The 23,497-nt window shown below is 41.6% G+C and overlaps 1 protein-coding gene and 1 pseudogene across 1 annotated transcript in view; both read left to right on the forward strand.

Annotated features, from left to right (window-relative positions):
- The first annotated feature begins 1,042 nt into the window (after positions 1–1,042).
- LOC115464467 lies at positions 1,043–11,437 on the forward strand (annotated as a pseudogene).
- Positions 11,438–12,193: 756 nt separating this feature from the next.
- LOC115464468 (vomeronasal type-2 receptor 26-like) overlaps positions 12,194–23,497 on the forward strand; it is a 34,507-nt gene continuing 23,203 nt past the window's right edge. The window contains exon 1 of the mRNA XM_030194845.1: positions 12,194–12,712. Within this exon, the coding sequence (XP_030050705.1) occupies positions 12,194–12,712 (519 nt within the window). The remainder of the gene's footprint in view (positions 12,713–23,497) is intronic.

The following is a 23,497-nucleotide window of genomic DNA, read 5'->3' on the forward strand; positions in this document are numbered from 1 at the left end:
CATATAGCAGAAAAGTTTCAGAGCCCTACAATCAAAATGATTAAGGGGATGGAACAACTTCAATATAAGAAAGATTAGGGATGTTGTGGCTTTTCAGCTTATAGAAGAGTCGGTTCAGGGGAGATATGATTGAGGTTTACAAAATCCTGGAATGGACTGTGTAAGCGTAAATTGTTTATGTCTTCATAGCTTGTTGCCCAGTCTTTGTGCTTTTTGAAGTTGCATAGCAATGCATGTTATATAAGAGAAGAATAAAAATTCACTCAATACATAGTTAAGCTCTGAGTATCTGAGGATCTGAAGGTGAAGAAACAGTGTGACAAGGTGGTGGCTGTAGCCAGAAAGGCTTTATAAAGAGCAATGTAACCAGCAGAAAAAAGGTGTTGATGTCCCATGTACACGTTGTTGGTGAGGCTCCACTTGGAGTAATGTGTTCAGTTTTGGAGGCAGTATCTTCCTAAAGATATAAAAATAGTTGAAGCAGTCCAGAGGAAGGTAATAAAAATGGTAAGGAGATTGCACCAAAAGATGTATGAGAAGAGACTGGAAGACCTGAATATGTATACCCTAGAGGAGATGAGGGAAAATGCAAATATTATATAGAGATTTAAATACTTGAAATGTATTAATATAGAAACAAATATTTTCCAGAGAAGGGAAAATGGTAAAACTAGAGAACATGAATTGAGGTTGTGGGGTGGTAGACTTAGGAGTAATGTCAGGAAGTTCTTTTTCACAGCGAGGGTGGTTAATGCCTGGAATTCCCTTCTGAGGGAGATGGTGGAGACAAAAATGGTGACGGAATTCAAAAAAGCATGGGATGAACTCAGAGGATCTTTAATTAGAAAATGAATGGTATAAACAACAATACTTAGATGGTTGCATGCATGTTTGCATGTTGAGTGGCACTTAGATGGCAACTCTTGCACTGAAGAACTAAGGCCTGTGCTGGGTAATCTCATATGGTCTGGGTCCTGTATATGGAATTCCTGTTTAGGTTGGGCTGGAGAGGGCTTCAGTAGAAAATGCAGTAACTTGGAACATGAGGTCAGTGCCAGGCAGATTTTTATCTATGTCCCACACATGAGAAGATGGATTTGGATAGTCTGTAGTGGGCTTTGATGGCAACTTCAATAATTGGAACTGAACAAAAGGACAAGGCGGACTTCTACAGTCTATGTCCCAGAAATGCCAAAAAGAGACAGTGATCAAATATTTTATATCACATTCATTGTTGATTTAATCAAGACTTGATAATGAGTGTGTCTATTGGGCAGACTGGATGGACCACTGAGGTCTTTATCTGCCATCATTTACTATGTTACTATGACTGCATAACGATATGCTAATTTATCTGCATATTTTCATGCTATATTCAATAGTATTTATTTATGATGATTTACTTACCACCTTTTTGAAGGAATTCACTCAAGGTAGTGTACATCAAGATAAGCCAAACAAACGCAATAGACAATTACAGTAGCAAAAATATTCAAACAGAATACAATGTATGACATACTGAGCTACATTACAATGTCAACACGGTGTGTAATAAATCACGCGTAGCCATTTTCGGTGACACGCGGCCGCATGTGGCCGCATACAGAGAAGCAGCGGCGTTCCTTGCTGACACCCGGGCGGATCGCCGATGCGCCCCCCCCCAAGGTGCAGCGCGACCTCCCCCCCCCCCCCCGGCGAAATCACACCCCCCTCCTGGTGCATGTTTACCCGTGTGCACTCCTATTGGCTCCCTCCGAGTCCTCCGCTCGTTCCCTCCCTGCTGCTCCCTCTGCCCCGGCTCCTGCACGGCCGTTTGACCTCACTTCCGGCCAGCGGAGCAGAGAGCAGCGGAATGCTGTGGGGGACGCATCTCTGAGGGCCCTGGGATCGCCATTACCAGCAACCACATAACCACAGCAACCATCATCCAATCTACTGTTCTGGGGTGTCGTGGATTTCTAATTGACCATCATTACTGAGATAGGTGAGGGGGAGGCTGGGAGAGGCGAGGGCATGTGCTATGGGTGCCATTTCCCGCCATTAGAAATAGCGGCAGCCATCTTAATTTACATAAGGTGGTCAGGCTAGTTAACCCCTAATTGCCTGCAGGGCTAACAGGCTATCTATAATTCTATCTTCTGTCACTGCCCCCCTGATGGAGAACCCAAAAAATAAAAAACCAAGGTTAAGTAAAGGAAGTGGTAGTAGCAGTAGCCGACCCTTTCAAGAGACATGGACCGAGATGTATGGCATTATAGAAAAAAATGGCAGATCATTTTGCGTTCTATGTACTGAAACGGTAGTAAGCAGAACATGGAATATAAATAGACATTTTGAAACTAATCATTCCCAGCTCTTGAAAAAAAGTGAGGATGAAAGGAAGGAATACATTTCCAGGCAGCTACACTTTTATAAGAGCCAATCTAATTCCATCCTTACATTTGTAAAAGGTTCTACAAATTTAACATCTGCAAGTTTGAGCATTGCTCACTCCATAGCTCAGCATGGAAAAGCACTCAGTGAGGGAGGATTTATTAAAGAAACTCTCCTAAGATGTGCATCAGTTCTATTTCATGATATGCAGAATAAAGATGCAATTATTAAGAGAATATCTGAGTTACCAGGAAATTTGGAGTGCCTGGATCCGATTACCAGACACTTTTAGCACCCTGAAAAATATAGCAATGGCTTTACTCACAATTTTTCCCTCTACGTACTTTTGTGAAACCTTATTCTCAGCGTTAAATAATATCAAAACCAACAAAAGAAACAGATTGAAAGATGAAGTTAGTAGCGCTTGCTTGGGCTTGAAGTGTACAAAATACCAACCTTCAATTGAAGATTTAGCCAATGAAATTCAGCAACAAAAAAGTCACTAATAGGCAAATTAGTTAAAGAATTCCCCCTCCCCCTCACTTATCTTAGTTCACGGCACCCCACACAAGTTAAATAATATCAAGACCAACAAAAGAAACCGACTGACAGATGAACAAAAAGTCACTAAGCAGGTAAGTTAAATAATTAGTTTTTGGTTTATTAAATACAGTTATATATTACAATTATACATTTTTGTTATTTAAACTATAAATATTGCGAAATTATGGTTTTTTTCTCGAAGTGACACACCACCCGAGTTATGCTTGGTTTTTTGGCGAATTTTGACACACCAAGCTCAAAAGGTTGCCCAACACTGATATAGTGTGTCAGCAAAGATGGAAGATATAGTTAGATAAGGTAGAGTAACAGGAGTAAGAAAATAAGATACCAGTTTAAAGAAATTTACAAACAAGGTCAGAAAGGTGGTTGAATATTATCTTATCTCGGGTAGAGTAGATAAACAGTGACTAGCAAGTTAGTTCCTTCTTCCATTAAACACCTGGTTGAAAAGCCAAACTTTCACCTGCTTCCTGAAGCAAAGCCTTTCAGGAAATACATTCCAGAGTGGGGGCTACTCCAGAGAAGGCTCACTTGCAGGCATCACATCATGTGATGCTCTTTGGGGAGGGTGTGGTTAGGGATACTCCTTGGGAGGACCTTAGTGAACCTGGAGGAGTTTAGCAGAAGATACTGTTCTGCAAGTACTCTGGGTCATTTCCTTTAAGGGCCTTGAAGATCAGAGTTTTAAATTTGGCTTTGTGTTGGACTGGTAGCCAGTGAAGGTTTTGCAAAAATGGTGTAATGTGGTCATATCGCTATATAATTTAGCTTGCTGAATATGCTGGCCTAACTTTATATAGATAAGTTAATAATATAAAGTTAGACTTACTATTTCTGCAGTGTAATTTCATATCAATGGATATGTTGTCTAGATAGTAGCTGAATGGTATTGGTATTTGTATAACATTAGACCCTGTTCCTGAAACAACCTTGCTGCATCCTTCAGATATCAAGATACATTTGGGTTATATGAAGCCTTAAATGGCCAAAATATATCCATCACATCATGTGATGCCCTTTGGGGAGGGTGTGGTTAGGGATACTCCTTGGGAGGACCTTAGTGAAACTGGAGGAGTTTAGAGGAAGATCCTGTTCTGCAAGTGCTCTGGGCCATTTCTTTTAAGGGCCTTGAAGATCAAAGTTTTAAATTTAGCTTTGTGTTGGACTGGTAGCCAGTGAAGTTTTTGCAATGGTGCGATGTGGTCACGTTGCTATATAATTTAGCCTGCTGAATAAGCCAGCCTAACTTTATATAGGTAAGTTAGTAATATGAAGTTAGACTTGCTATTTTTACAGTGTAATTTAATATCAATAGGTAATTTATGTGGACATTAACTGTATAGTATTGCTATCTGTATAACATTTGGCCTTGCTCTTGAAGCACCCTTGCTGCATATATCACAATGAATTTGGGTTACGTGGAGGGGCATAATCGAAAGGGACGCCCAAGTTTTGCTGGGGACGCCCTTGCAAAATGTTCCCGTGAAGGGGCGGGTAAACCCGTATTTTCGAAACAAGATGGACGTCCATCTTTCGTTTCGATAATACAGTCGGGGATGCCAAAATCTGGAAATTTAGGTCATCATTAGAGATGGTTGTCCCTAGACTTGGTCGTTTCTGATTTTCGGCGATAATGGAAACTAAGAACGCCCATCTCAGAAACGACCAAATCCAAGCCCTTTGGTCGTGGGAGGAGCCAGCATTCATAGTGCACAGATCCCCCTGACATGCCAGGACACCAACCGGGCACCCTAGGGGGCACTGCAGTGGTCTTTAGAAATTGCTCCCAGGTGTATAGCTCCCTTACCTTGTGTGCTGAGCCCCTCCAACCCCCCCAAAAAAACCCCACTACCCACAAATGTACACCACTACCATAGCCCTTAGAGGTGAAGGGGGCACCTAGATGTGGGTACAGTGGGTTTGTGGTGGGTTTTGGAGGGTTCACATTTACCACCACTAGTGTAACAGGTAGGGGGGGATGGGCCTGGGTCCACCTGCCTGAAGTGCACTGCACCCACTAAAGCTGCTCCAGGGACCTGCATACTGCTGCGATGGACCTGAGTATGACATTTGAAACAATTTTTTTGAGGTGGGAGGGGGTTTGTGACCACTGGGGGAGTAAGGGTAGATCATCCCCGATTCTCTCTGGTGGTCATCTGGTCAGTTCGGGCACCTTTTTGTGTCTTTAGTCGTAACAAAAACAGGACCAGGTAAAATCATCCAAGTGCTCATCAGGGATGCCCCTTTTTTTCGGTTATGTGTCGCGGATGCCCATGTGTTAGGCTTGCCGAAGTCCCGCCTTTGCTACGCCTCCGACATGCTCCCGGGATCTTTGGTTGTCCCCAAGACGGAAAGCAGTTGGGGACACCCAAAATCGGCTTTTGATTATGCCAATTTGGGCAACCCTGTGAGAAGGACGCCCATCTTCCGATTTATGTCAAAAGATGGGCATCCTTCTCTTTTGAAAATAAGCCTGATAATGCCTTAAATAGCCAAAATATATCTATTTGACAAGGCAACAAGTTTAAACAAAAAAATACCTAGTATACCTGAATGAAACTCTCTCTGTTTAAAAGTGATAGCTAAATGATTAAAGAAGCAAAAGTACTTACAGTAAGCAACCAATGGTGAGCATATCCATTAGGTAAATGTTCAGTCTTAGAGGTGTAAAAGTAGGCTACATCACCTAAAAGTCCTTTTCTCATATTGAAAGTCTTACAAGGAAAGGGAGAATTCAGAGTTATTTGAGAAAGTAGAGGTATTGTCTCATACTTTTATTCAAACTTTAGGGTGACCAGCACAGTAACAGTGTTCAAAACATTCCCCAATTTATATTTCCATTCAAAATACAGTTCATACTGGCCTCCATAGCCTACCGAATAGCTTGGTAATGAGCTCAAAAACTAAATGGGAAAACCAGCTCATGTTTAGACAGAAAGGTAACACTACATTTGCAAAGTCATAATCTAGTATTGTGTCACATTGTTCAGATTTTTTGTCAATAACCAGACACCTCCAGAGTCCAGATGCAGCCCAAGTTGTCCATCTGGGTTCAGGAAATTAACCATGGAAGGAGAACCCGTCTGCTGCTACGACTGCATCCCCTGTCCAGAGGGAGAGGTCTCCAATCAAACTGGTGAGTGAATTCACGTTGTAATGTGCCACACTCATGGGCACTGTTTAGTCACTTTTAGGCCCATATTCATCCTTTATTGAAGACCCAACATGGGCAGCAAATGTGCACGCACTCTTGCCCTTTTGAAAACATCACCAGAACCGAGTACATCCTGATCTGGATGTCTAAATTGCAATCTCAGTATTCTATGTAAAATGGGTCTTCACATGGCCTAGTGGAATACCTTGTGTCTAATCCAAAAATATGAGCTGGATACTGCTAGCAAAACTAATCACACCCTGACTGGATAAGACGTATGGAATCCTTTAAAAGCATCCATTTCTGATGCAAGTACCTCTAACAGATAATCCCAAAAGGCAAACAGGCAAGCTGTCTGCAAAATCCAGAACAGCAAAAGAGGAGCAGAACCATGTTGAAAAATGAAATAATTTTTGTTCAATGAAAACAGCTTCAATTTTCATCCAATATGGCCTAACAAGGACTGCATCAAGGGCTTAACATAAAACTGTAAAATGAATACATAAAAGGCCATCAGCTAACGTGCTTTAACAAAAAAACTACATCCTAAGGGCTAGATTCCATGTGTGGCGCCTAGAAAATCCACGTGAGAAAACAATACACCTAGGCGTGTTCTCTAAATAATGCCTAAATTTTAAGAATAGGTTTAAATTTCCACACAGTATATAGAATACGCCAAGAGATGGCCCATGTGATAAATTCATTCGCTGTTAATTACATGAACTAAAACCTGGTGTAAATCCTGAGTGGCTGTATTCTATAACAGCACCAATATATTATAGAAATGCCCATGAACCACTAATTCCACACCTATAACCACATCCACATTTCAACTAGGTGACTTAGAATTTAAGCACACCATGTTAAAGAACACGCTTTGACAGTAGTGAATGGAAATTCTAATTTACACCAATTAGTGCTGATAATTGTTTCTCAATATTCAACTATCTGTGCTGATTAGCTTGTTAGCTAGTTAAATTATGTTCATTGTTATGGATTACGCTTCAACTTACGTGCTGAAATCTCAGCACAATATACAAAAGCTCGAGGTAAGTGAATAGCACATTTATCGGCAACAACACCTCATTCAGAAATACAGAAAAACCAAAGTTATAAACTCGTCAGGAGTAGTTCCAATGTTTTCCCTGTCTGGTTAGTGCAAAAAATATAAATAATTAAATGGTATAACAAAAAGATTACAAATAGCTATGTGTGTAGCCGATTTTCAGGTTTAAAATTCCAAAAATGTAGCATTTCAGCTAATTGGAAGGTGGGCCTTCATATGTCACCTTCTGTTTTCAAATCAGAGTATTTTAGAGTGAAAAGGCAGCATTGGAAGTAAGTCTGCACATTTTTTGGTATATGTTTAAGCAGAATATATCATGAACAATGTGACTTGCATTTTTTAAAATTAGGATTTATTTACCACCTTTTTGAAGGAATTCACTCAAGGTGATGTACAGTAAAAATAAATCAAACATAAGCAGTAGGCAATTACAGCAGTAAAAATATTCAAATAACAATAAAAAGTATTGCATTGTACACTAAATAAAGTTTGGTTTTGGTTTTGGTTTTTTAGTACAGAGGAAGGAAGTAGGGTAACTTTGACCCTGGCCAAACACATAGGGCTAGATTCTATATATTGTGCATGAAAGTTCCACGCGAAAAAAATACATCTAAGTGAATTCTCTAAAATATGCCTATATTTTATAGAATAGGCTTACTTTTCTGCATGGTATATAGAATACACCAAGTGCCTCCCATGCAATCAAAGTTAGTCATGGCCATTTATGCCATGTTTTACTTGGCGTAAATCACGATGCCTAAATTAGGCCCAGTACAGGTATATTCTATAACAATGCATAGATAATGCTGCAGATAACTCAAGCTAAGCTTTATTAAAATTCCCCCATAGATTTTAGAAATGTCCATGCCTGCCCAATGCCACACCCTGTTTTCAACTATGCAACTTACAATTTATGCACAACGCATTACAGAATTATGCTTAGCAAGTTGTGTGTGTAAATCTTAATTAATGCTAATTTGTGCTAATAATTGCTTGTTAACATCCAATTGACAGCTCTGATTAGCTAGTTAACCAATTAAGTTACGTGCATTGTTATAGCATAAGCTTCAATTTCCACACAGAAATTAAGGCATAATATATAGAATCTGGCAGTTAGGGGGCCAAACTCTATAAATAGCGCTTTAAAAATCGGTGCTGAAAAACCACGAGCTTAGCTAGATTCTATATGCTATGCCTAAAGTTAGGTGTAGTTTATAGAATATGCTCACATGCCATTCTTGCAATTAAAGAGCTGACTGTGGCGACCCTCAAGGCTTGCCTCTTTCCCCTACACTCTTCAACATAATGCTGATTCCTTTGGCCAAGTCCCTATCCAAGCTTGGCCTTAACCCGTTCATTTATGCTGATGACATCACTATCTACATTCCTTTCAGAAATGATTTATCTGAAATCTCCAATGAAATTAAGCTTGGATTACACACCATGGTCACTTGGGCAAATTCATTCAAATTAAAACTTAATACTGAGAAAACTCACTGCCTTATCCTCTCCTCTCCCCATAACAAATTCAAACCCTCAACCTTAATCACTCCTGATTTTACCCATCCGGTCTCTGAGAGTCTAAAAATGCTTGGTGTAATTGTTGATCGTAATTTATCACTCATCAATCAAACAAACTCCACCACCAAGAAAATATTCTTCTCTCTATGGAAACTCAAATGGATAAAACCTAATTTCCCAAGAAAAATATTTTGTAACCTAGTTCAATCAATGGTATTAAGCCACCTAGACTACTGTAATGGAATATAAGCAGGATGCAAAGAACAACTTCTTAAGAAACTCCAAACTGCCTAGAATACAGCAGCCAGATTAATCTTTGGAAAATCAAAATTCAACAGTTCTAGACCCCTTCTTGTGAAACTACATTGGCTTCCAGTAAAGGAACGAATTACTTTTAAAATTTGCACCCTGGTCCATAAAATTCTTTATGTTGAAGCCCCAGGTTACATGGCCACCCCTATCAATCTGCCACCTAGGAATTCTTCCAGATCATCCCGCTCATATTTAAATCTACATTATCCTACCTGTAATGGTCTCAAATATAAATCCACTTACGCTTCCACCTTTTCCTTTATTAGCACTCAACTATGGAATGCATTGCCCAAATCTGTGAAAACTATTCATGATCATCTGAAGTTCAAAAAATCTTTTAAAACCAGCTTATTTGGAAAGGTTTACCTTAACGGACCTGTCTTAAATCCATAATTCCTGGAATAGAACTAATTTATGGACCTCATGGACTTTATTACCCCCCCCCCCCCCCCTTTTCTCTTATCCCTTGTAATTACAATCCTTGATGTTCACCTTACTATACTTCGTTTGTTTTTTTACTGGATTTGCGATTGCCTTTATGGTCTGATGTTAGCCGCATTGAGCCTGCTGGTAGGTGGGAAAATGTGGGGTATAAATGTTATAAATAAATAAAATTTAGGTGCACCCATTTAGGCCGCTTAAAACCATGCCTAAATACCTGCGCCTAACTTAGACGCAGATCGGGTGTATTCTACAATAGTCTGCATAGTTTTTTGAAACACCCACATCCTGCCCATTCCATGCCCCCTTTTCAGCTGCCTGCATTAGAATTTACGTGCACTATATTGTAGAATAAGCCTAGAAAGTTGTATGCATAAATTCTAATTAAAGCCAATTAGTGCTGCTAATTGGTTATTAACTACCAATTATCAGCACTGATTGGTTTGTTAATCAATTAACCAAATTAGCGAACACAACTTAAGGCACCCTTTATAGAATTTAGGGGAGGGTGTATTAAGTTGTAGTTCTGTTTCTTAAATCATATTATCTGATGGCTTTTTTTGTTGTAGAGGAGTAGCCTAAAGGTTAGTGCAGCAGGCTTTGATCTTGATAACCTGGGTTTGATTCCCACTGCAGCTTCTTGTGACCTTGGGCAAGTCACTTAACCCTCCATTGCCCCAGGTACAAACAAATGTAGATTGTAAGCCCTCTAGGGACAGAGAAAGTACCTGCATATATGTATAACACTGTGCAAATCTAGTAGCGCTATAGAAATGATTAGTAGTAGTACTCATTTTACAGTTTTATGTTAACCCCTGTCACAGCTCTTGTTAGGGAGAAACATGACCATGTTGGGCGGCTAGAGGAAAATTGTACGTTGTTTTTATGTATCTGCATTAAATAAATATATTTTTATTTTCTACGTGTGTCTGCTCCGCTTTTGCTCTTCTAAAAGATAATAAATGATTTCATTTCCAGTAAGCTCATTACTCTTTAGTGTTTGCTACTGTCTGTCATTTTGAAACAAGCCTTATTATAAGGAAAAGCTACTGTCCTATAACTGATGCCATTTGTGAGCTAATTGAACAATATTTTTCATTCTTAGATATGGATGTTTGTATGAAATGCCCAGAGAACCAATGGCCCAATCAGAAGAAAGATGCCTGCATCCCGAAAGTGATAACCTTCCTGACCTATGAAGAACCTTTGGGGATAACTTCGACTTTCATCTGCATTTTTTTAATTCTCATTAGTACTGTCATCTTGGGGATTTTTATTCATTACAGAGATACTCCCATAGTGAAAGCAAACAGCTGAGAACTCAGTTACATTCTCCTCATCTCCCTCATGCTCTGCTTCCTCTGCTCCTTGGTTTACATCGGCCATCCTGACAAATTGACCTGTTTTCTCCGACAGACTGCCTTTGGAATCAGTTTCTCCATTGCTCTCCCCTCAGTATTGGCCAAAATCATCACAGTGGTCACAGCCTTTCATGCCACCAAGCCTGGAAGCAAGCTCCAGAAATGGATGAGTTCCAGAGTCTCACTATAGTCATTTCCTGTTCTCTTATTCAAACTGTTCTGTGTCTTGTCTGGTTGTTCACTGCTCCCCCATTCCCATATTTTAATATGAAATCAGAAATTGGAACAATACTAACTGAATGCAATGAAGGGTGGATAGTTGCATTTTACTGTATTCTGGGATATCTGGAATTTTTGGCTGGTCTCAGCTTCATCGTAGCTTTCCTAGCAAGAAATCTACCTGACAGGTTCAATGAAGCCAAGTACATCACCTTCAGCATGCTGGTGTTTTGCAATGTCTGGGTCTCCTTCATTCCAACGTACCTGAGCACCAAGGGCAAGTACATGGTGGCAGTGGAGATATTTGCTATCCTGGCCTCCAGTGCTGGACTTCTGGGCTGTATCTTTTTCCCTAAATGCTATGTTATTTTGCTGAGACCAGAAAGAAACTGCAGAAAATACTTATCAAGAAACTACAATCATTAATATTTATGTAAAGGATGGATTCATTTAAATATTATCATCAGTTATTGGGCAAATCCAACTTGAATGTCCTTTTTTTTACCCAGAAACTGCATCATTGGTTGAGGCCATCCTAAATTTCATGTTATTTTATAGCTAAAATTAGATATTATACACAGTTTGAATATAAAATTAAATAGATATAGAGGGGCATAATCGAACGCGAATGCCCATCTCCATGGGCGTCTATCTCTGAGGACAGATACGTGAAGGGGCGGGACAGACCGTATTTTCGAAAAAGATGGGCGTCCATCTTTTCTTTCGATAATACGGTTGGTGCTGGGCAAATGCATCAGATTTGGGCGTATTTGAGCTGGGCGGAATCGTTTTTCAGCGATAATGGAAACCGAAGGCGCCCAGCTCAAAAATGAATAACTCTAAGGCATTTGGTCGTGGGAGGGGCCAGGATTCATAGTGCACTGGTCCCACTATCTGAATGGAAAAAGCCCTTCCCTAACGCTGCATGCCCCGGAGGGGAGCTATACCAACAGGCAGGATGGCGGTGATTCAGGGGGAGGATTTCTGGAGGAGGAGGCTGGTCATTCCCTGGGGCCTGAGAGGAGTGCGGATTTCCTGAGTAAGTCTTCACTTTTAACTAAGCCTCAGAATTTTACCTTGGAAACCATTTGGGATGCGTTGCAGGTTTTGGAAACTTCATTGTCCAAAAAAATGTTATTGCTGTCGCAAGCCTCACAGCTACCAACAGAGACTGTAGTAAAAATGGGACAACAATTAAAAACTGTTGAAGAGAGAGTTGTGGCCCATGATTTGGCCATTAAGTCTGTTCAATCGGTACAAGCTACCATTATTACAGATAATAAATGGTTGCATAGGAAGATTGAGACTCTTGAAAATCGGCAGAGGGCTAATACTCTGCGAGTGATAAATTTTCCCAAACAACAACTGATTGCACCGATTGTGACTTTTAAAAGATATCACTCTGATGTGTTAAAAGTGCCTGAACCGGCGTGCCCGCTTATCTCGCAGATTTATTATTTGCAACCTTTTAAGCGAGTGGTTCATGGTGAGCAGGCCGGTATTGGGGAGTCTGCGGTGCGTTTTGACACCTTGGACGCTATCAGGGAGTTGGAGGGCGAAGAGGAGCGGCGGGAGCGAGCCACTCTTATAGTGACATTTGTTTCTCATTTTGATCGAGAAAGGATTCTGAAGTTATTCTTTAAATTCCGGAAAGAAAAGTTTTTGAATGTACAAGTGCGGATGTATCCGGATGTGACTAAGGTGACGCAGAGGAGGCGGCAAGCTTTTCTTAAGCTGCGCCCCACTGTGTTTCAATTGGGGGGCCTTTTTTGGCTCAATTATCCCTGTAAATGTGTGGTGAAGATGGAAGCTGTAAAGTACGTGTTTTTTGAACCTGTGCAATTGAAAGCATTCCTGGACTCTAGGGGGGGTGAGGGTGCTCCTTCTCTGTCACCTGGAGTAGAGATGTCATCTACACCTCAAATTTAGTAGTCTTCCACGCCTCTCATCAGTGCCTTTTTGGTGAAGGTATAGAGACGTTTATTGTTTGCCCAGAATTGTGGTTTGGTTTTCTGTTTATTGTGGACTAAGTTAGGAGACAGGAATGTAAGTTGAGGGGAAGATTTCCTGGGGAAAATGTACCTAAAAGTTCTCCTTAGTTGTACAAGAGGTTCTTGGAATTGTATATTTGTAATGTACAAATAAAGAATTATAAAAAAAAAAAAAAAAAAAAAAAAGCCCTTCCCTTACTAATCTGGAAAGGAATGGGCATGCATGAAGGAAATTGAATGCAAATGAGCTGCTCGCTGTTAGCTCATTTGCACACGATTTCCTTCCTAAGGAGGATGCCCGAACTGCCCAGATGACCACCGGAGGGAATCAGGGATGACTTCCCCTGACTTCCCCAGTGGTGATTAACCACCTCCCACCCTGAAAAAAACAATGTTTCAAACTTTTTTTTTTAGAGTATGCTCTTCGCTATGCCTCCGTCCCTGCGACAGCAGTTGAGAAGGTCCAAAATGCTTCCCACACCCTCTTTATTTATTTAGATTGTGGATCACAAGTAGCAGCAGTGGGATTTGAACCAACCACCTCTGGATTACCAGGCTAGTGCTCTAACCACTAGGCCAGTCAGCCACTCCACTTTTTTCAAATTTGGCTGTCCCTGTAGGGGGGCAGTTCAGGATGTCCAAAATGTTTGAAAGAAAGATGACCATGCCATTGTTATGCCTCTGCTGACACACACACACCTCCCCCGCCCAGGGACCTACATACTGCCCCCCCCCCCCCCCCCCCACAGTGATGGCCAAATTTCAAGGAAGTGGTGGAGTGGAGGAGTGACAGACTGGCCTAGTGGTTAGAGCACTGGTCTGGCATTCAGAGGTAGCTGGTTCAAATCCCACTGCTGCTACTTGTGATCCACAATCTAAATGAATAAAGAGGGTGTTGGAAGCATTTTGGACATTCTCAACTGCCATTGCAGGGAAGAACATCCTCAACTGCTGTCGCAGGGACAGAGGCATAGTGAAGGATATACTCTTTAAAAAAAAGTTTGTAAAGTTGTTTTATTCCGGGTGGGAGGTGGTTAATCACCACTGGCGAAGTCAGGGGAGGTCATCCCTGATTCCCTCCGGTGGTCATCTGGGCAGTTGGGGCACTTTTTGGGGACTTGTTCGTGAGAAAAAAAGGTTCCACAAAAAGCGGCCCAAATTCTCGCTTCTGGCGCCCTTCTTTTTTCGATTAACGGCCGAGGGCGCCCATCTCTCAGATGATAAACACGCCCCCGTCCCGCCTTCACCACGCCTCCAACACCCCCGTCAACTTTGTCTGTTCCTGCGACAGATTGCAGTTGGAGACGCCCAAAATCGGCTTTCAATTATACCGATTTGGGCGCCCACGGGAGAAAGGCATCCATCTCCCGATTTGGGTCGAAATATGGGTGTCTTTCTCTTTCGAAAATGAGCTGGATAGTTGTTAATAATGAAGTTGTTGGTGATATCTTTTTATTGTTATAAATAGATTTCTGAGTCATGGGGAAGCGACTGATATACTGCCTTTCTGTGGTTACAATCAAATCAGTTTATACTGTATATTATATACAGTTACTTATTTTGTACCTGGAGCAATAGAGGGTTAAGTGACTTGCCCAGAGTCTCAAGGAGCTGGAGGGGGAATTTAACCCAGTTCTCAGCCCACTTTACTAACCATTAGGCTCCTCCTCCACTCTAAGCTTCATTAACTGTGAACATGAAAATTCAAATGTACCGATAGTTATTATGGTACTTTAGCAACTATTACACATTAATTGTAACAATTACTGAAGAGAAGATGGATAAACTCACTGCAGTAAATAGCCTTTTCACTTAAATAGTGAAGTCAGCTTTCGGTTGCATTAAAAGTCAGTAAAAAAACAGCAGTTTTGTTTGTATAGAAGAGGTGATGAGACAGATGATAATTTTCAAAGACATGAAGAAAAAGAGTAGCCTGGTGGTTAAAGTACTGGACTGACCTCCAAGGAAGGCTGGTCCAAATCCTACTGCTACTCCTTGTGATCTTGGGCAAGTCACTTAACTTTTCATTACTTCAGTACAAACTTAGAGGCCCTTTTATTAAAGTGTGGTAAAATCTGGAGTGAGTCCCCCCAATATTTAAAAACATTTAACTGGCCAGGAATGGCTCCTGATGGTTAATTGGCACTTAACAGCTTATCCGGCAATATCCAGCAGGACATAGCTGGTTATCTCCCACTGAAAATTGCTGATTAGAGCTTAGGGCCAATAAATCCCTGCATGTAGATTTAGGTGTACTGACCCATAGTCTGTAATTATGAGTGGAAATCTTGGAATGCCCAAGAAATGCCCATAAATACACCCATAAACACACCCCTTTTAAGCACCATGTGTTTATTTTGAACTGCGCACTTTGCAGTTTAGGCCCAGTTCTTTATAGAATACGCTTAGTGATTTCCATGCATAAATTGTAATTATTGCCAATTAAGTTACGCGCATTGTTATAGAATATGCTTAGTTTTCGGCGTGGATCTCTAGGCACTCTATATAGAATCCAGGGGTTAGTGAATAACTGGTTATATCGTGCAATATAACCGGCTATCTGCTAATATTCAGTGCATCGCTGGCTAAGTTTGGCAGCCAAATTAGGCCACCGAAATAGCTGGCCTATCTTTGACTGGTTTAAACTTAACCAACTAGGGCTGAATATTTGCTTGGCTGGCTAAGTTTAAATAGGTCAAACATAAACCAGATATTCAATGCCAGTCACCAGAAATGACCTGGCATTGATTGGGCTCAGAGCTGACTGCGGGAGGCAACCTAGCTAACTCCTGCTGTTTGAGTATCGGACCCTTATTTATTTATTTAATTTATTTAAAACACAGTTTCTAGATCACAGTATCCCAGGTTCTAGGTGGTTTACAATATAAAAATATTCATAAAATGTTCTAATATGGGACTTTCTTACATGCTAAACCCAGATTTAATGAGGCAGTTATAGGGAGAGGGGGTGTTGTACATATATTTTAGTGCAGGTTGTACACTAATCTTGTCATTTGTGTGAAAGAAGATGAGTCAAAAGCAGCATTAATATCCAGCTAGACAGAAAGAGCAAACTTTCCTCCATCCAGTTGACTACAAATCTTGCTGCAGAGAGACACTAAAATAGTTTCTAGACTATAATTCTCATAAAAATCCAATTGATGTGGATGAAGACGATTCCGTTTATATACACAGGGAATGTTAAACATGGGTCAATACAGTAACTAGTCGGCAAAGAGAAATCCAACAGTCTTTTTTTCAAAATCTATTTTAAACACAGATGATTTCAATGAAGAGGGTAAAATGCCAGAATGGAGACCTGTGTTTATTTTAGATAGAATAAATGAATGGAGAGAATGACACCAATTTTTCATTAGTATTGACGATCTAGGATTATTTTCAGAAGAAGAAGTGGAATATGAAGCTGAATACATTTTTGATAATCTGATAAAGGAGACAGAATTGAATGATGACCAACACACCATATGAATGACCAGAGAGGAGGCAGAATTTGAGGTATCAGCTTGGACGTGACTAGATAGGTCAGAAAGCAAATGACAAAAGATACCACCACACTGTCTGTCTGGCCTGATTAAAGATGATGGCAAAGGAAATCCATCTAGATTGAAACATTGGCATATGTTTAAGATTTTATCAGGGAAGAAAGCATTGCAATAGGTAGCAATGCAGGATCTAACCTAGGAGCTTCATCTTTCCCTAACAGCTTCTGTACCACACAGAAAAGTTCCTTACCTGGAGAAGAACTAGTTTCTATCCCCTTCGTTCCATATAGTGTACCAAAAGTTAGACGCCAATTCAGCAAGTAACTTCCGCTCTACAATGGCAATTACATGCCAAAATGGGGGTGAAATGGCAAATATTTGGGTAAGCACACTTAGGCCCTATATGACACCTAAGTGTTCTAATGCATAACTACAACAGAGACATTCACCTGGCAAGGGCAGGGGCAGGTTCCAAGGAGTAGAGGATGCAGTGCTTTTTTTGTAGAAAAAAAGGTGCTGGTACTCATTATGGGCAGGGTCACCACATATGACTCCACCCCCATGATAGCCACACCCACATTAGCCACACCCCTTATACCAGCCATGGCGCATATAAACAGACATCATCTCTCTATATAAAACGCACCTCCAACGTTCTGAAGCCTCCACAAGTCCCAACGTTCTAAATGCATGGTGGTGAAACCAGGAATTCACCCATGAGTGTTGGCCCCGCCCCCCACATAAAACGTCATGACGTTGAGGGCAGACCAATGACACTCAACCAATCGCAGCACGAACCCGTTACTAAGCGACGGAATGTGACATAAGACACATCGCGGAACAATGAAAACCAGCAGCAACAGTTGCTACGCGATGACAACAGCAACGCTAAAAGGACCATATAGATCTCTGCTCTCCACACAAACAACGGACACGGAGGGCATATGAGGGAAGGAAAAAAAACAGCACATACACACACGCTCTTACTCTTAACTGGCTATAAGGAGCAACTGACCTGCCACTATCACAGGGACTGCTAGCACCTCTCTCTCTCACACACACACACACATACACACGGGACACAGAGGGGATGGAAGACAAGGAACGAATCATTGGGTATGGAGGGGGCGGCAGGGGAGATAAGGCAAGAACTGCCTCAAATGTTTGTGCTGTGCTATGTACAATTATAATGCTGTCTCTTCATTTTGACCCTACCCTTTCATACTCACTTTCACACACACGCACACACACACACTTACACTGTCTGTATCTCACACACACACGCACCCACACACATATGCACACTCTCTAACACAGACACATAAACACGCCTCAAATGGTTCAGTTGTCCTATGTAAAATTTCACTGCTGTCTCTTCATTTTCACCCTACCTGTGCACACTCTCTTTCACATAGAGACACACACACACACTTTCTCTGTGTCACATACACACAGACACACATACATATACACACTCTCACTCTCTCTATAGCCTTGCTAGCGCCCATTTCATTTGTTTACGAAACGGGCCTTTTTTACTAGTTGAAAATATTATACTAGTATAGGAGAAAAAAATAACAATCTTTTTTTCATTATAAATAATTTCTGTAAGCTGTTACAGCTCCAGTATACCCAATGCAAAATAAGACAGCAGATGTAAATTCTCAAATTGGACATATTCCAAACGCTAAAATGAAAATAAAATGATTTTTTCTACCTTTGTTGTCTGGTGACTTTGTTTTTCTATCCATATTGGTCCCAGTCTCTGATTCTGCTGCTCTCTATCTGTTCTCTTAACTCCGTTTCCACAGCTTCCTTTCCATATATTTCTTTACTTTCCTCCTTTCTTCTTCATTTCTTGCCCTGCGTCCATAAGCAAAAGCTGGGTCCTCCTCCGTGGAATTGACTGGAGGAGGTATAACGTGGATCAAGCTTTTGCCTATTTTCTCCATCCATGTGCAGTTTTTCTCCTCTCTTCCCTTTCCCTCATCTCTATCCATGTGCATCTTCTTCTTTTTTCTTTCCTTCCCTCCATCCATGTCCAGCACTTCTCATCTCTCCTACCCTCCATCCATGTCCAGCATTCTCCTCTCTCTTCCCTCCCTTGTATCCATATAAAGCAATAATTCACTCTCCCCTCTCCTCCATCCAAGTCTACTACTACTACTACTATTTAGCATTTCTATAGCGCTACAAGGCATACGCAGCGCTGCACAAACATAGAAGAAAGACAGTCCCTGCTCAAAGAGCTTACAATCTAGTCCAGCATTTCTCCTCTCTCCCCACCAACTCCTCCATCCATCCATGTTCAGCAGTTCTCCTCTATCTCCTGCTCTCCTCTCCATCCATTTCCAGCATTTCTCCTCCTCTCTCCCCTGCCCTCCCCTCCATGTGCATCTCCTTCCTCTCTTCCCTCCCCTCCATCCATGTCCAGCATCTCTCCTCTCCATAGGAGCCAACTTTTCACAATGATTGTTAGGAATGTTAGGAAGTATTTTTTCATGGAGAGAATGGTGGATACTTGGAATGCCCTCCCAAGGGAGGTGGTGGAGATGAAAACAGTAACGGAATTCAAACATGCGTGGGATAAACATAAAGGAATCCTGTTCGAAAGAAATGGATCCTCAGAAGTTTAGCCAAGATTGGGTGGCAGAGCTGGTGGGGGGAGGCGGGGTTGGTGGTTGGGAGGCAGGGCTAGTGTTAGGCAAGACTTCTACGGTCTGTGCCCGGAAAATGGCAGATACAAATCAAGGTAAGGTATACACAAAAAGTAGCACATATGAGTTTATCTTGTTGGGCAGACTGGATGGACCATGCAGGTCTTTTTCTGCCGTCATCTACTATCTTACTATCTATGATTGGGAGTGCTGAACCCAATGGAAATGACCCCTTCCTGGACACAATAAGAGTTTGCTCAATATTGGGGGTGCTCAAGCACCCACAGTGCCGGCTCCTGTGCTCCTCTCTCCCCTGCCCTCCCATGTCCAGCGATTCTCCTCTAGCCCCTGTCCTCCCCTGCCATCCATGTCCAATGATTCTCCTCTCTCCCCTGCCCTCTCCTTGCATTCATGTCTAGCGAATCTCTCTTTGCTGACTTCCCCTCCCATCCATGTGCAGCGATTCTCCTCTGCCCCCTGTCCTCCACTGCCATCCAGTCCAGCGATTCTCCTCTCCCCTACCCTCCCCTCTCATCCATGCCCAGTGATTCTCCTCTGCCCCCTGTCCTCCCCTGCCATTCATGTCCAGTGATTCTCCTCTCCCCTGCTCCCCCTCCAGCCACCCATACCCAGTGATTCTCTCCTCTCCCCTGGCCCCCCTCCAGCCACCTATACCCAGCGATTCTCTCCTGCCCCCTGCCCCCCTCCAGCCACCCATACCCAGCTATTCTCTCCTTTCCCCTGCCCCCCTCCAGCCACCCATACCCAGCGATTCTCTCCTGTCCCTTGTCCCCCCTCCAGCCACTCATACCCAGCTATTCTCTCCTCTCCCCTGCTCCCCTCCAGCCACCCATACCCAGTGATTCTCTCCTGTCCCCTGCCCCCCTCCAGCCACCCATACCCAGCGATTCTCTCCTCTCCCCTGTCCCCCTCCAGCCACCCATATGCAGCTATTCTCTTCTCTCCCCTGCCCCCACTCCAGCAGACAAAGGCAAATTGAAACAGAGTATCACTGCTTCTCCATGACAAGTAAAATCACTATTCACCTGGGCATATCACCAAGTAATGTATGCAACTTATAGAGTACTGTCAGTTGCACATGTTGGATGCCACATTTGGGTGTGCACATTTACACCTGCCATTGACATCGCATAAGTGAGTGCACCTATATGTTGGTGCTTAGCAGTCGATTTATTCTAGTATCTATAACAGATTTGGCATGCAAATTTGCCATTATAGAATACTACCGTGGTGCTTAGATTTTTGGCATGTAACTTTTTCTGCCCTTTGTAGAATTGTCTCTTTTATAGTTAGAGAAATAATTAAGTTTTCACTGACTATCACAGCTCGATAGTCTTTGAGTCATACCTTGAATAGCTGAAGACATCTTTGATTTAGATTTCCATCATAGACTTTCGGCTCTTCTCAGTTGTCTGTAAACAACAATCATCATGAAACCACAGATTTCCCTTTTTACCATGCGCAGCTGAAGACTTAGCAGGAACCATTGTATTGAAGGCAGGGCTGCATTGTGACTTTTCTGGGTCCTCACCACTTTTGCCTTTCATGGGTCCCTCCCTCAGTGGCATTTACTATATGACTGAACTATTAATTCAAACTGTATGCATATTTTATTACTATATCTATATTCTATTTATTGTGTATATTTTCAAGGCTGAATGGCAAGGCATCAAAATAAACAACTTATATTTAATTTTTATTCCTTCTGATTTTAAATAATGAAGGGCCCTATTTACAAAGACATGTTAAAAATTAGCACACACTGTGTAGGTGCCTACAAAGTTAGCGTGAGCTAAAGAATGCTAGCGCACCTTTGTAAACAGAATCCTAAAACATTTTCATGGGCCCTAGGCTTTGTGCTTAATGTATTTAATGGATAACTCTGCCCTGGTTGAGGGCCTCAGAAAAGAGAGAATTCCAAATGGATGCGGTCATCATTGATGATACGTTGAAACCTTCTGCTCAGAGTGCTGTGGCAGGTAAGAAAGCAAATAGAATGTTAGGTATTATTAGGAAAGGAATGGGAAAAAAATGAGGACATTATAATGCCTTTGTATCATTCCATGGTGCAACCGCACCTCGAATATTGTGTTCAATTCTGGTCTCCGCATCTCAAAAAAGATATAGTGGAATTAGAAAAGGTGCCGAGAAGGGTGACGAAAATGAAAAAGGGGATGGGATGACTTCCCTATGAGGACAGGCTAAAGTGGCTAGGGCTCTTCAGCTTGGAGAAAAGACAGCTGAGGGGAGAAAAGATAGAAGTCTATAAAATAATGAGTGGATTTGAATGGGTAGACGTGAAACGTCTGTTTACTCTTTCCAAAAATACTAGGACTAGGGGGCATGCAATGAAGCTACAAAAAGATTCTGAGAAAATTAAACTCTGGAATTTGTTGCCAGAGAATGTGGTAAAGGTGGTTAGCTTAGCAGGGTTTAAAAAAGGTCTGGACAGCTTCCTAAAGGAAAAGTCCATAGACCATTATTAAAATCGACTTGGGGGAAAATCCACTGCTTGTTTCTGGGATAAGCAACATAAAATGTTTTGTACTTTTTTGGGATCTTGCCAGGTATTTGTGACCTGGATTGGCCACTGTTGGAAACAGGATGCTGGGCTTGATGGACCAATACTTATGTACCTATGCTTCAAATGGGAGAAAAAGTATCAGGAAAAAGACAAAGGGTGTAATCCAGCTGGCAGTGGCCAGCGTTTAACAAAATACTGACTGCCGCCAGCTGAATATTACCCCCATGTGTGTATGGAGCCACAGATGGAACCACAAGGCAGAGCCACAGACAAACGAAGCAACTTTATTAAATGGCCCATCACAGCCCGTGTTTTGGCAAATGCCTGCATCAGGGGTTGGGTAACATTCCAAGCAGGATATATCTTCCTTTGAACTTCTTCACTTCATAACAAATGAAGGTACCAAATGCACCCACTTCAAGTGTCTGAAGCAAATAGGCAGAACATCCTGCATCATGAAAGAAACAAAATCCGGCAGAACTTCCTGCGTCATGCAAGAAATTGTGCAAGTACTTCACAAATCTGCCCAAACTTTGCTCTTAAACATACCTACAGTCTGTGCATAAGTGCATATCTTCTTGTCAGTACCCATAATTTTACACACTATGGATCAAATTCTGTAAATGGTGCCCAAAAGAAACCATGTTAAGCGCTATTCTATAAATGGTGCTCAAAGTTAGTCATCATTAATAGAATAGCGCTTAGCTCTGGAATCCAAGCCTAACTAGACATGAGGATTTAGAACAACTAAACCCTGGTATAAATCCTTGTGCCTAAATTAGGCACAGACTTTCCTTACTCTATAACAGTGCGCATAAATTGCAGGAACACCCCTGATCTGCCCATGACCCTCTTATGGTCGCGCTCCCTTTTGAAGCCACACATACATTTTATGAGCAGATCATGATGCCTAAAATGCACATGCACACTTTAATTGATGCCAATTAGCACTGATAATTATTAGCACCCAATTATCAGCGCTAATTGGCTTGTTATTCAATTAAATTGCATGTACAATTCTGAGCTTCTTATATAGAATTTGGGTGTATATCATAGAGTAATTCTATAAAAGCCCTATTCTGTGGAATTTCTATTTTAGGGAAGCTATTTTCCCGAGAAGATCTTTTGAAGGTGTTGGGAATTTGGTTTGATTGTCATTTGTCCATCAAAGATCAGGTTTCATGTCTGGTTTATAAAGTGTTTGTTAAATTAAGACAATTGCAACTTCTAAAAAAGATGTTGAGTCAGGAATATTTTCAACAAGTAGTTCAGGTATTAGTGTTATTGCGGTTGGACTACAGTAGGTTGTTAGAAGACATGTATGAGGAGGTTACAGATTTTATAAAACACTACAATGAAGCTAATTTTCAGTAAATGGAGAACTGACCGGGTTACACCTTTACTATGGTGCATTTACTGGCTTCCAAAGGAGGACCATCGTCAGTTTAAGCACTGCACATTAGTTCACAAGATATTGTATGGATATTTCCCAGAATATTTGTTGAACTAGCTACGATAAGAACTACAGATCAATCTCTTCAATCAACAGATACCTTGAGGTCTGGTTATGCCCCTGGTCTATAGAAAGCCCCAGTACTGTCTCGATACTGCTGGGAAGGTCAGAGGGGCTATTTAGCAACACTGTCCAGTTAGTGCCACTGAATCTCACTCACGTCCGCTAATCGGGTAAGTGCTTTTGAATATTGGCCAGTTAGCATTTTCAGCTCACAAGGTATGCCAGCAAAGGACCTGAAATCATTACGAAATAGTCTAGGCCCAATTTTCTTGCA

The sequence above is a fragment of the Microcaecilia unicolor genome, chromosome 3 (genome assembly GCF_901765095.1).
Source record: "Microcaecilia unicolor chromosome 3, aMicUni1.1, whole genome shotgun sequence".
Lineage (NCBI taxonomy): Eukaryota > Metazoa > Chordata > Amphibia > Gymnophiona > Siphonopidae > Microcaecilia > Microcaecilia unicolor.